Source organism: Leucopleurus acutus (assembly GCF_964270905.1).
Source record: "Leucopleurus acutus genome assembly, chromosome: 5".
Lineage (NCBI taxonomy): Eukaryota > Metazoa > Chordata > Mammalia > Artiodactyla > Delphinidae > Leucopleurus > Leucopleurus acutus.
Genome location: NC_139147.1, coordinates 125,317,238 through 125,332,000, shown reverse-complemented (window position 1 = coordinate 125,332,000; position 14,763 = coordinate 125,317,238). Strand labels below are relative to the sequence as shown.

Below are 14,763 nucleotides of genomic sequence, written 5' to 3'. Positions count from 1 at the left end.
GCCCAGTGACAGTGGCTTTGCTGTTTCCTAATGACTGTGCAGCCCCTGGTTCCACTTGCTTGGGTTGCCTGTCTCTCCTTCCAGCACTTGAGTTCTGAGAGATCCCGTATTCCTTTCAGTACCTTCCCCTTTTGTGCCTCAGGTAATTAGAAGAGGTTTCCGTTGCTTAACACCAAACAAGCCCTGAGCATGGCTAACCATAATCTAAAAGAAGGGAACCCTGCTATCCGGCAGTACTGACTAGTTTCCTGAACTGAACTCACAGATGTTCAAGTCAGATATGTATTTAAACACAAAGAAATTACCTGGTTCTTTATTTATGAAACTCGAGGTTATAGGAAAATGATGCTCTTTGCAGTTTTCTCTTCATGGTTCAATATGTCATTTGGCAATTTTGAAAAGGATGGGTCTAAAAAATTATCTTAAATTACCAGTTAGTCCTTTGGAACTGAGCATTTCCTCCCAAAGTTCCTGGGTACTGATGTTGACCTAGCATCAAAGAGAAACAAACGCTGTATTACTGAGGGTGATGATGGGGAGACAATTTTATGTATTCATTTGTTCCAGGTATCTACCTATTGTTCTCTCTCGCTCTTGTTCTCTCTCTCAATGAAATACTTACAAATACAGCTCAGCTGTCATCTTTCCCCAATCCTCTCTTCTCTTTTCTCTCTCCTCCTGCCTCCACCCCCAAGAATAACCACTATCCTAAGAAAATCTCATTTAAAAAATTTTTTAACAAAAAAAAAAATTTTTTTAACTTGTTACTTGTCCAAAAACACTATATAAAATTGTTTCGTGTCCCTAAATATGCATAAATGGTACCATACTGAAGATATCCTTTTTCAATTTGTGTTTTTACTCAACATTCAATTTTTTTTAATTAATTTATTTTTATTTTTGGCTGCATTGGGTCCTCGCCGCTGTGCGCGGGCCCCCTCCAGCCGCGGCGCATGGGCTTCTCACTGCAGTGGGCTCTCCCGCCGCGGAGCACGGGCTCCAGGCGCGCGGGCCTCAGTATCCGTGGCTCGCGGGCTCTAGAGCGCAGGCTCAGCAGTTGTGGTGCACGGGCACAGCCGCTCCGCGGCACGTGGGATCCCCCCGGACCAGGGCCCGAACCCGTGTCCCCCGCGTCGGCAGGCAGGTTCCCAACCACTGCGCCACCGGGGAAGCCCAATATTAAATTCTGACATTTATCTGTATCTATGTACAGAGAGGTACTCATTTTTTTGTGTGTTTTTATACATTTTATCGAGCTATAAATTATATATAATGAGATACACAGAACTAAATTGCTACGAATCAATGAGTTTTGACAAATGCACACATCCAGGTAACCACACTCCTATCACAATACAGGACATTCCATCTCCCAGAAAGTTCCCTCCTTTCTCCTCCCGGTCACTCCGCAGTCCTCATCCCAGGGAAACACTCATCTGCTTTCCGTCAGAAGTTCTTTCTGGGCTTCCCTGGTGGCGCAGTGGTTGAAAGTCCGCCTGCCGATGCAGGAGACACAGGTTCGTGCCCGGGTCCGGGAAGATCCCACATGCCGTGGAGCGGCTGGGCCCGTGAGCCATGGCTGCTGAGCCTGCGCATCCGGAGCCTGTGCTCCGCAATGGGAGAGGCCACAGCCGTGAGAGGCCCGCGTACCGCAAAAAGGTCATTTTGCCTATTGTAGAACATCATATAAGTGAAATAGTACAGCATGTCTTATTTTGCACTGGCCTCTTTGGCTCAGCATATTTGGGGGTTCATCTGTGGAGTTGTGTGTCAGTGGTTTGTTCATTTTTATTCCTGAGCATGTTCCATTGTATGACAACATCACAAACTGCTTGATAGAGAGTTTGGGGCTCTTATGAATAAAGACTTAGGAACATTCTTGTTAAATCTTTTTGTGTTCGTGTTCTCAGTTGTCTTTGGTAGGTAAATACCTAGGAATTAAATTGCTGGGACATAGGGTAAGTATATATTCAGTTTAATAGGAAACTGCCAGTGTTTTTCCTAAAGTGCTTGAACCATTTTAAACTTCTCTCAGCAAAGTATAAGAGCTCTGGCTGCTCCACATTCTCACCAAAATTTGGTGCTGTGAGGCTTTGAAAGTTTAGCCGCGCTAATGGTGATGTAGTGGTATCTCAGTGTGGCTTTCATTTCTTTTCCCTGATGACTAACGGTATTGAGCACTATTTAATGCACTTGTCAGTCATTTGTATGTCTTCTGTGAGAAGTGTCCATTGATCTGTCCATTTTCTTAAATTGGATTGTTGACCAATTTAAAGTATATTATTAGATTATATATACTTTTGGTGGGGGACAAGTTCTTGTCAGAAATATGTATTATAAAAAATTTCTCTCCAAGTTTGAGGTTGGCCTATTAATTTCCTTAACAGTTTTTGTTGAGCAGAAGTTTTTAATATTGATGAAATCAAATGGATTAAATTTTAGTTTTATGGTTAAGGTTACTATGTCCTTCTTAGGAAACCTTTCCTCAAAGTCATAAAGATGCTCTCCTATTTTCTTCTGGAAGCTTTACAATTTAGGCTTTCACATTTAAGCCTGTGAGCCATTTGAAATTAATTTTTGTGAGGGAACGATTGGGGTTAATTTTTTTTTCATGTGTAAGTATAGTTGTTTCTGCAAAAGTTGCTGAAAAAAATTTATTTCCCTATTAACTTGCTTTGTTGAAAACCAATTGATTGCATAAGTATGGGTTTATTTTGGACTCTATTCTGTTTTATTGACCTATTTATTCTTATTCCAGTACTATACTATTTTGATTACTGTAGCTTTATGATAAGTCTTGGAATCAGGCCGTGTAAGGCTTCCATATGTGTTTTTCTTTTTCAAGATTGTTTTGGCTATTCTAGCTCCTTTACATTTTCATATACATTTCAGAACCAGCTTGTCAATTTCTGCAATTATTTTAACTGGGATTGCATTGAATCTATGGATCGATTTGGGATAAAACTGAAATCTTAACAAGACTGAATCTTCCAGTACATGAACATAATGTTTCTTGACACTTATTAAATAGTCCTTAATTTTTCACAGCAACGTTTCATAGTTTTTGGTGTGTATGTTTTGCACACCTTTTGTTAAATATATCCCAACATCTACATCCTAAGTAATTAACAGTTGTGTTTATTGCCATTTCTTCACATTTTTCTCTTATCTATCTACAAAGTATTTTGGTTTATATCAGAAATGAGAATCAAAGAAATACATATTATAAATAGTACATTATTAATAGTGTACATTTTTGTATAATGTTTTTATTTGGAAATAATTTCAAACTTACAGAAAATATGCAAGTACAGTGTAAATAATCTTTTCTTGAACTATTTGAAAGTAAATTACTAACCTGATTTCCTGTTATCCCCGAACACATTATTCAACATAACCACAGTACAATCATCAAAGTCAAGAAATAAAGACTGATATATTATTACTATCTAATCCCCAGACCCCATTTAAGTTTTATCAATCATCCCAATAATGTCCTGAATAGCAAAGGATCTAAACAGAATCATGTGCTGGATTTATTTGTCAAGTCTCTTTAGTCTGTCTTAGTCTGTAACAGTTCTTCAGCTGTTCTTTGATTTTCATGACCTTGATACTTGTGAAGACTACAGGAGGGTTATTTTGTAGAATGCCCCTCAGTTTGGGTGTGTTTGGTGTTTCCTCCTGATTAGAAGCAGGCTGTGCATCTTTGGATTGGTTGGAATGGTTGAATTGGTTAGAACTGATTGGATTAGTTGGAACTGATTGGGATTAGTTGACACTAGTTGGACTGGTTGGAATTAGTTGGATTGGTTAGAACTGGTTGGATTAGTTGAAACTGGTTGGATTGGCTGGAATTAGTTGGATTGGTTAGAACTGGTTGGGATTGGTCGGAACTGGTTGGCTTGGTTGGAACTGGTTGGATTGGTTGGAATTAGTTGGATTAGTTGGACCTGGTTGGATCGGTTGGATTGCTTGGAATTAGTTGGACTGGTTGGAACTGGTTGGATTGGTTGGAATTAGTTGGATTAGTTGGAACTGGCTGGATTAGTTGGAATTGGTTGGATTGGAATTGGTTGGATCAGTTGGAACTGGTTGGATCAGTTGGATTGCTTGGAATTAGTTGGATTGGTTGGAACTGGTTGGATTAGTTGGAACTGGTTGGATTGGCTGGAATTAGTTGGATTGGTTAGAGCTGGTTGGGATTGGTCAGAACTGGTTGGATTAGCTGGAACTAGTTGGATTGGTTGGAGTGTCAGAATCAGAAGAATGTTCTCTCATATTATCCTCTCAGGTGACACATACTGTTGATCTGCCTCCATGATGATGTTCACTTTGATCACTTGATTAAGGTGGTCTGTCAGACTTCTGCACTGTGAAATTATTCTCTTTCCCTTTGTAATTAATAAGTTTTTGTGGAGAGCTGCTTTGAAAAAATATAAATTAAAAGACCATGACAATTACCGCTCATTGTTAACACAGGTATGCTAAGGTGTTTGTCTCTTTAAAAGGGCTGGAAACATGTAACATCTGCAAATCCTCTATTAAACACCCATCTTTCTAAATAATTCAGGCTTCCATACATTTTTTGTTTCTATGAAAAAAAAAGGAAGAAAAAACAGAAAAGTCTTCATGATGCCTTACATGCCGCAAGAGAGTTGGACTGGTGTCATCCTGAGCCCACAACTATAGTCCTGAGGAAAATGATAGAACTCAGGAGTCCTCACCCTCTCTCTCATAACAGTCACTTTCAGAGACTCAGCTGTCAGTCAGTGGCAACTCTCTGTGGTGCACCCCCATCATGGACTGAGCCACACCAGGGCCAGGACTCTGGACAGCTGAAGAACCTCACTCCTAGGAGCAGCGCAGGAACAGAGAGGTATGGGAAATACCTGGACCTCGAGAAATCCTACATGAGGTAGAGAATGAATGGCGAATGTGTGGCACCTTTTGACCACACTGTCTCTTGATATCCTGCAATTCCTGTCTTAGTCACAGAAGGAACCCTAAATAGTCTTACCCAGAGAGAGAACAGGGTTCCTGGGTTGGCAGACCCTAAAGCACTGCTTTCAAGGAGTTGACCTGGTAGACAGGCAACGCTTACACAGATGCCTCAGTGCATAGCCACCCCGACCTCAGCAAATGGGAGCACTTCCTTTGAGGACCGCAGCGAACTCAGAGCTCTGAGGAATACGCGTGGAAAAAGAATTGGTGAAAAATGCTATTACTCTCAAAGGGGATATAAGGTATAGACACAAGAAAAGACAGTCGTATGGGGCAAAAATCTTAGAGCCACGACAGACAGCACTCAGACCAGCCTGGAAATGTCTAAAGAAGTCTCATCATAACAACTCTGCTGGTTATGCATTATCCGTCCTGTTTACATAAAGAGCATGGAGGCTCAGAGAGGTTGAGGAAATCATTCACAGCAATAAGTGGTAGGACCAGGTGCTTAGAATTGATTTACAGACAGAATACAGCCAGAGGAAAAGTTTTATAACTCTAGAGTACTAGAATATCAATGCTGGAAGGCCCTTAGGTATAATTCACCCAACATCCTCATTCCACAGGTGAGCAAGCTATAGCCCAGAGAGGTTACATGATTTATCCAAAGTCCCGGAGCTGGCTAAGAGAAGAGGTAAGAACTACATCAAGTCTTCGACTTCCAGTCCGAAGATCTTCCCTCCTCCCCCACCCCGCCCCCTGCACACTATCCTCAGCCTGACATTGCTTTCCCCCTTTTAAAAATCACTAGGCTTTTGGAATTCACATGTAAAGTGCTGGTGCCACAGAGAACAATAAAGGAGAAATCAGATGACTCAAGACCACTGCCACTCTTCTCTCCAGGAAGTGCCTAGAGCCTGAGCACGTACCCTGATGGACTGAACTGACTATGAGACATTTTAAAGTGTGCTTTCAAAGGTATCCATATTATACATCATCCAGATGATCTTATGATAAAGCCCTCCCTTCCGCTGCCAGGACCCATGCCTGCATCACTTTAGAGTCAACCACCACTTACTGTCCAGGACCAGGGAATAAAAGAGCAGACCCTGGCTTATGGAGTCACTTATCACAGGCACAAATGAAGTAAGGCACTCTATAATGAAAGTGCAGTGCACAAAATATCAAAACATATTTCTTGAATAAGCGAATGATTTTAGAGAGTAGTGGTGTGAGAACTGGGTCTGCAGAGAGGGCATAGTTACAGACACATGACCAAACTTAAAAGAACCGATACCATATTCTCTCAGCAAGCCACAATTATACTTCAGCAAAAAAAGATGTCAACATCGAATTATACTGATTCATATTTTCTTGTTTTTTTAGTTTTATGTTAATTCATGTTTGAGTTTTATGGTTGCATAAGCACTATAAGCATAAACAGCTTACACCCAAGTTTATGTGTGTTTATATTTAAGTGCACAAAAAATTTGTCATCACTAGAGATCCAAGATAAGGTTTTTTTTTTTTCCCTTTAAGATGGAAGGTACAATATTAAAGTTTGAGAAGGCTGTCTGTCACATACTACTGGCAAACAATATCTTTTTTTTTTTTTTTGAGGTACGCGGGCCTCTCACTGTTGTGGCCTCTCCCGTTGCGGAGCACAGGCTCCGGACGCGCAGGCTCAGCGGCCCTGGCTCACGGGCCCAGCCACTCCGCGGCATGTGGGATCTTCCCGGACCGGGGCACGAACCCGTGTCCCCTGCATCGGCAGGCGGACTCTCAACCACTGCGCCACCAGGGAAACCCACAATATCGTTTTTATACTCCACTTCCCGCTCCACACCATCCTCCTCGCCCCCCAACCCCAGTCAAGTGCTGGAAGGAAGCTCCTCTTTGAGGCTTACCTGCAGGGCCATTTCCTTCTTGCTCCCCATGGCACTGCAAAGAAGACAGAAGCTCTGTTACTGACAAAACGTTGCGCTGATCAGCAAGCCGAGACCCTCCTTCAGACAAAGCCCCCCCGCCCCTTTAAGTTAGAGTGGCAGCAAATAAACGCAATGATGCAAAATGAACACCCCACGGGAGAAGCAGAGCTTGCGGCCCGCGGGCTCATGGCTCGCCGGAAGATTTTCTGAGGATTTGCGGAGCCCCTTTCCCGCCCCGGAGCTGGCCAAGGGGTACGCGCAGAGGCCAGAGTACGAGCTCCCGGGCCACGCAGCCCGTCAGGTATCCGAGCGCCTGCCGAGGAATTCGGATGGAAAAAGTCTACAGAACCTTGCTATCCCTACTGTTCCAATTTATTCCTGGGAAACTGAGTCACTGCAAACAGATACACCGTCTTCAACCAGCAGCGAGAGTTTCCAACAAAATTTGCTGCGACCCAGCCACGGTCGTCATGGCAACACAGCGCTGGCCTAAGGCGGCCAAGAAATAAACAGGAGTACACATAAGCCACGCCTACTCTGAGCCCAGCGGAAAGGCAGGAGGGTGTCCCGCCCCTTGCTGTCAGAATTGGACTGTAGGAACACTTTCATTGGCTAAAGAGTTTGTCCCTGTCTGGGACATATGAACCCCCCAAGCAAAGACCCGGTGCATCCATGTACTGTAGAGTTGCATCCTCGAATCCCTGCATCCCTTCTGTCCCACCAGGACTGGCATGCAGCTTTTCTGTTGCTAGTTAATACATGCCGGGCAGGGGTGGCTCCAGGGTTTGAGGGTCGGAAGAGGTTCCCTTTAAGACAAAGAATACAAAATTACAAATTCAAAATTAAGTATGAAAGTCAAGTGGAGCAAATAGAAAACAAGTACAAACCTGTTGTAAATGATCTACACCAATTAAAAGACGGAAATTGTCAATGGATAAAACAACAAGGCCCAACTGTATGCTGTCTACAAGAAATCCACTTTAAATATAAAGACACAGGTTTAAAAGTTTAAAAAAAAAGACACTTAAAAGTAAAGTAAAGGGGTGGAGAAAGCTATGCCATGCTAACACTAATCAAAAGAAAGCTGGAGTAGCTATATTAATTTCAGGCAAAGCAGATTTCAGAACAAGGAAATGTATCAGGGATAAAGAGAGGGCACTACATAATGTTAAAGGGATCAGTTCTCCAGGAAGACATAACAATACTTACTGTGTATGCACCTAACAACAGAGCATCCAAATACGAGGCAAAAACTATCTGAACTGCCAAGAAAATATAGATAAACCCACTATTATAATTGAAGACTTTAACACCACATCTTTAGGAATGAGTAGATCCAGCAGGCAGATAATGAGCAAGGATATAGTTGAACTGAGCAAACATCAGCCAAACTGATCTAATTGACATCTAGACAATACTTCCTCTGAACAGCAGAATACAGATTCTTCTCAAGTTCACATGGAACATTCACCAAGATAGGCCACATGCCACGTCATAAAAATACCCTAACAAACTTAAAAGAATAGAAATCATACAGAGTATATCCTCAGACCACAATGGAATTAAACTAGAAATCAGTAATAGCTGGTGAAAGACATCTAAAAGATTTATATAAATGGAGAGATATTCCATGTTTGTGGAGAGGAAGAATCAATATTTTTAGATGTGATCTATAGATTAAACACAGTTTCAGTCAAAATCCCAGCAAGCTATTTTGTAGATAACAACAAACTAATTCTAGATTTTATGTGAAAAGATAAGAGACAAAGAATAGTCAACACAACAGTGAAGAATAACAAAGTTGGAGAACTGACACTATTGGACTTCGAGACTTACCATTAAGCTACAATAAGCAAGACAGCATTTTAGTGAAAGAATAGATACATAGATCAATGGAATAGAATAAAAAGTGCAGAAAAAGACCTGTACAAATGTAGTCAACTGATCTTTGACAAAGGGGTAAAGGAAAGTGATTGTAGAAAGAATGGTCTTTTCAAAAAATGGTGCTGGAGTAATTGGACATCCATTTGCAAAAAAAAGTCTGGACATAGACCTTACACTTTTCACAAAAATTGACTCAAAATGGATCATAGACATAAATATAAAATGGAAAACCAAAAAACTTGAGAAGAAAACAAAGGAGAAAATCTAGGTGAACTTGGGTTTGGCAAAGACTTTTTAAGATACAACATCAAAAGAATGATCTGTGAAAGAAAAAATTTATAAGTTAGATTTTATTAAAATTAAAAACTTGTGCTCTTCAAAAGACTGTTAAGAGAATGGAAAGACAAGGGAGAAAATATTTGCAGAACACATATCTGATAAGGGACTTGTATCCAAAATATACAAAACTCAACAATACGAAAACAACCCAGGATTCCCTGGTGGTGCAGTGGTTAAGAATCCACCAGACAATGCAGGGGACACAGCTTCGAGCCCTGGTCCGGGAAGATCCCACATGCCACGGAGCAACTAAGTCCCTGTGCCACAACTACTGAAGCCTGCGTGCCTAGAGCCTGTGCTCCGCAACAAGATAAGCCACCGCAATGAGAAACCCGCGCACGGCAAGGAAGAGTAGCCCCCACTCACCGCAACTAGAGAAAGCCCGCGCCCAGCAACGAAGACCCAACACAGCCCAAAATAAATTAATTAAACAAATAAATTTATTTTTTTAAAAAGTAAACAACCCAATTTTTAAAATGGGCAAAAGATCTGAACAGATACCTCACCAAAGAAGATATACAGATGAAAAGTAAACAAATGAAAAATACACTCAACCCCTTTTGTCATTAGGGAATTACAAATTAAAACAATAATGAGAGACTTCTACATACCTATTAGAATGTCTAAAATTTTAAAAAAGAACTATGTTAAATGCTGGTGGAGATACAGAGCAACAGGCACTCTCATTTATTGTTGGTGGGAATGCAAAATTGTACAGCCACTTTGGAAGACAGTTTAGCAGCTTCTTACAAAGCTAAGCATAGTCTTACCATATGATCTAGCACTTGTGCTCCTATATATTTACCCAACAGACTTGAAAACTTATGTGTACACAAAAACCTGCACATAAATATTTATAGCAGCTTTATTCATAATCACCCAAAATTGGAAGCAACCGAGATGTCCTTCAGTAGGTGAGTGAGTAGTCTGTGTTACATCCATACAATGGTATCTGTAAGACACAGCATTACAGACTGGGTCTACTAAGTGCAAGTGATGTTTTTGGCCACATGGTGGTGGTTATTCAAGTTCTTGAATCGTTTGAAATCTCCCTTAGATCTTAGTTCCCAAAATAAAATTCAAATCAGGTACTAAACTCCTCCTGCCAGCACTCAGAGAGATAAAGACTTTTTATTCACTTTAAAAAGGTTAGATTTCTCATCACGTGGTCTCTGCTATAAAATGCAGTCACAACTTTGCCAGGCTAAAACACAGAAGCAAATATGGGGAATAACATGTCTTTACACCCTGATCTTACACTTACTGTCCCGTGTAATTAGTAATAGCAATGCTTTTTACTTTCAAAAGTGTACAGTTTACAGGACTTCCCTGGTGGCATGGTGGTTAAGAATCTGCTTGCCAATGCAGGGGATACGGGTTCGAGTCCTGGTCCGGGAAGATCCCACGTGCTGCAGAGCAAATAAGCCCATGTGCCACAACTACTGAGCCTGTGCTCTAGAGCCCGCGAGCCACAACTACTGATCCCGTGTGCCACAACTACTGAAGGCTGTGTGCCTAGAGCCTATGCTCTACAGTAAGAGAAGACACCACAGTAAGTCCACACACCGCAACGAAGAGTAGCTCCCGCTTGCTGCAGCTAGACAAAAGCCCACGCACAGCAACGAAGACCCAACACAGCCAAAAATAAAAAAATTTTTTTAAAGTGTACAGTTTAAATAGTATGGAACCTCCTCAATTTTCCCCCAAATGGGTCACTCCAACTTTTAACATCTTGATTTAATGAAATTTCCATCTGTTACCTACTTTATGACATGGGTCAGTGATTTGATTGCTTTGCCCAGAAGTCAGATACCTTTTTCAAAGACACCCGTTTTAATTAAACCCATCCTAAGGAATGTACTTTTTCCATTTGTTTGTTTTGCTTTGTTTACTGCAAAAACTTCCAACTTAAGTGTTACCACTGTGCTTTGGAGTTTGAAAGACTGGAAACAAACAAACAGACAAAAACCCTTCTTTCTCCTGCGAGTTATGTTCATTGCCACAAGGTGGTGGTTTCCTCAAGGGAAACACTTCTGTGATCCAAATTGAACACCAGGAGCATTTTCTCGATTAAAACTCTTCAGAGCCGTGATGTGACCATGTAAAAGAAGAATGAACCTACTCGCTTTAACAGCAAATCACAAACCAGAGCAAATTATTTCCCCAGATAACTTCCAGCCTTCCATGTTAGATAAGAATGTATACATATAATACATCTTTGTCTAGGCTGACAAATATCTCTGCTTCTGGATATTATGTTTTCTTTTTCCATAAGTACCAGCATGTCCCTACTGTAACTTGCTCTGAGGAAGGCAGCCAGGAGTCATAGAACTGGGAACTTTCGAGTCTAATAGGCTTGGGTGGGCCCTGGACCTACCACCTACTGCCCGTGTGAGCTTGGGCAAGTTACTTCAACTTCTTCAACTTCCTCAGCCTCGGTTTCCTCGTCTTTAAAAGGAGGAGTATAATACCTACCATTCAGGGATGTTGTGGAGAGAGATAATGCCTTCTAAAGTTTCTGGACAGTAAAGCCGTTACTGGTATTGTTGTTAAAGTATCATGTTTGGAGTGTAGGATCATTGCTGGGAGGTAGCTTCCCAGTCAAGGATCAAGATGACCGCTCCCTCCCTTGCCTACAGATGGAGCCATTGGATTAGTTTTCCTCAGTCAGGGTGGACACGGTTAGTGTTACTCGGGGGCCTAAGTGGTGAAGTATCAGATGTAGAATCTTCCACACTCTGCCCCTAGCTGCCAGCTTGATGTTACCAGGATGGCTTTAATGACCAGAAATTTTACTTTTTTTTTTTTGAAATTTTACATTTTTGATGAGATTTAATTTACCAATTTTTTATTCTATTTATTGTTTTCTTTGTCTGAAGAGATCTTTTCCTAAGGAATCTTTGCCTACTCCCATGAAGACATACCCTTTATCTTAAAGTTATAATACTAGAAATTATTTTTTAATTATAATAAAAGAAGTTATTTAAAATTCACATTTAGATGATTAAAATTCACATTTGAGATGATTCATCTCAAATTCACTTTTTCATTGACATTTTTATTGAGATAATTATAGACTCACACAGTTGTAAAAATAACCTTGAGAAAATCTTTGTACACTCTGCCGAGTTTCTCCCAATGGTAACATTTTGTAAAACTATAGTATAATATTGCAACCAGGATATTGACATCAATACAATCCACCCATCTTACTCAGGTTTCCCTAGTTTTAGTTGTACTCATTTGTGTGCGTGTGTGTGTGTGTGTGTGTGTGTGTATTAGGTTCTATAAAATGCTGTCATATTTAGGTTCATGTATTCACCACCATAGTCAAGATCCTGAACACAAGGATCCTCTGTGTTGCCCTTTATAGCCACAACCACCTCCCTTCTACATATCTCTCCCCACCAGTCCCTAACTTCTGGCAACCAGTATTATGCCCTCTGTTTCTAAAATTTTGTCATTTAAAAAATATCTAGTATAGCACAGGGAATTCTGCTCAATATTCTGTAATAACGTAAATGGGAAAATAATTTTAAAAAGAATGGATACATGTATATATATACCTGAATCACTTTGCTGTACACCTGAAACTAACACATTGTTAATCAACTATACCCTAATATAAGATAAAATTTTTTTTAAATGATATCTAAATCATATCACACAGTATGTAGCCTTTGGGGATTGGCTTTTTGTCACTCAGCATAATTCCCTACAGTTGTTGCATGTATCAATATTTTGTCCCTTTTTAATTGCTGCATATCCCACAGTATGGTTGTACCACTGTTTCAGATTAATTTTTGTGGAGGATATGAGATAGAGGTCAAGGTTCTTTTTTTATTCCATATGGATTTCTGACTGCGAGCATCATTTGTTGAAAAACTTTCCTTTACTCCATTGGATTACTTTGGCACCTTTGTCAGATATCATTTGGTTGTTAAGCGTGAGTTTCTTTCAGGACTCTGTAGTCTATTCCACTGATCTATTTGTCTATCCCTATGTCAGGACTCCTCTGACTTGATTATTATAGTTGCATAGTGTTATGAGCTGAATGTTTGTGTCCCCTCGGAATTCATATGTTGAAACCCTAATCCTAATGGGATGGTATTTGAAGGTGAGGCTTTTAGGAGGTAATTAGGTTATGAGGGTGATGCCCTCATGAATGGGATTAGTGCACTTATAAGAAGAGGCCAAAGAGTTAGCTAGCTCTCTTTCTGCCATGTGCCATCCTAAAATTTGTGTAGACATCTAAGGTCTTAATTCTAAATGGCCTCTGAGTTCTCTAAACTTCGCTAATATTTATCTCAAAGATTTGTGTGTGTCTTGGAACACTACCATATACATATTTGTTTTAATGTAAAAAATAATGTTTTAAAATCCTAACCATCAGAGGTCTAAAATTCTTCTGTCTTGTTTGTTGATGGGGTGATGCTATTGGATTTCAGAAAATTGAGCTAAATTGAAATGAGCCAACCTTGCATTTTCAGTTTCAAAATCCAAGCAATTTCCCTTTTTCTGACTTGGTATTATAATATTTCAAATACTAAGACATGAAAACACATGGCTACAAATGATGATCATTTTCCAATCATTTTGCAAGCTGGGACTGGACATTATTCAGAAGTGGTGCTGAGGATGCTGGTCCCAGGCTCTGAGCTGCAGAATGATGTTGGGGGCTGGCCACATTGTTCATGTGGCAGGGAATGGCTCTCACTCAAGATCAGCTTCTTATCAGCTGCCAGGAAATGGGTTTTTTCATCAAAGGGTTTTTTTCAATGAAGACAGATTTCTGACACTTAAAATTTTATTTTTTACCCTGCTGTCAACAATATAACTATGATGAGCCTGCATGTAGTTTTCTTTGTGTTTATCCTTTTTGGAATTCATCAAACTCCTTGAATCTATGGATTTATGTCTTTCACCAGTTTTGGAAAATTCTCTGCCATTGTGTCTCTGAATACAGTCATTTCCCTCTTTTTGAAAGTTCACTTTATGTCACCTTGCTTTTATAAAAGACCTACATTAGTACATGTTTTCACTAATAGAAAGAAATCCATAGAGGCTTTTCACTTTTAAGGAAAAAGGAAAAAATCAAAAATAACATTCAGCATTTGTTTTGCATGGAGCTGTTACAGAGGCAGCAAAAGTAGCATTGCCACGCTCCTTCCCAGGAACTACATTCAGTGTCTCAGCATCAAGGCACCATAGCTTTGAATGGTGTCTGTGAGCATGTGTGCCTTATTTCAATTTATTTTGTGCATCTATTAGCACAAAGGTAATTGCTATTTCATTTTATACTATTTCAGCCTATGAAAGTTTTCATAGGAACGTTCTACTTTCAGATAGTGGGGAAAACCTGTATTGCTTCTGTTTCATTTTCTCTCTCTCCTCTCCTTCTGCGAATCGGGTGATATGAATGTTAGACATTTGAATATGTCCCACATATCTTTTTGATACTATTATCTCTTTTTCTCTCCATCTTTTTTCTCCCTCTGTGCTTTAGTTTCAACATGTTCTTTTGACTCATCTTCAAGTTCATTAATTTTGTGCTCAACAGTGTTCAATCTGTTATTAAAATTATCCAATGAGTTCTTGATTTCAGTTATTATACTTTTTAAGTTCTAGAATGTTCACTTTGTTTTTATAGTTTTGGTTTTTTGGTAGATTC

General features: G+C 40.1%; 1 protein-coding gene across 1 annotated transcript in view; it reads right to left on the bottom strand.

Annotated features, from left to right (window-relative positions):
* The window catches only part of NME9 (NME/NM23 family member 9), a gene marked incomplete at its 5' end in the record, with an annotated part of 28,955 nt that extends 22,077 nt beyond the window's left edge, over positions 1–6,878 (bottom strand). Inside the window, 2 exon segments of the mRNA XM_082840481.1 lie at positions 432–489; positions 6,849–6,878. Coding sequence (XP_082696607.1) covers positions 432–489; positions 6,849–6,878 — 88 coding nt within the window.
* Positions 6,879–14,763: the final 7,885 nt, after the last annotated feature.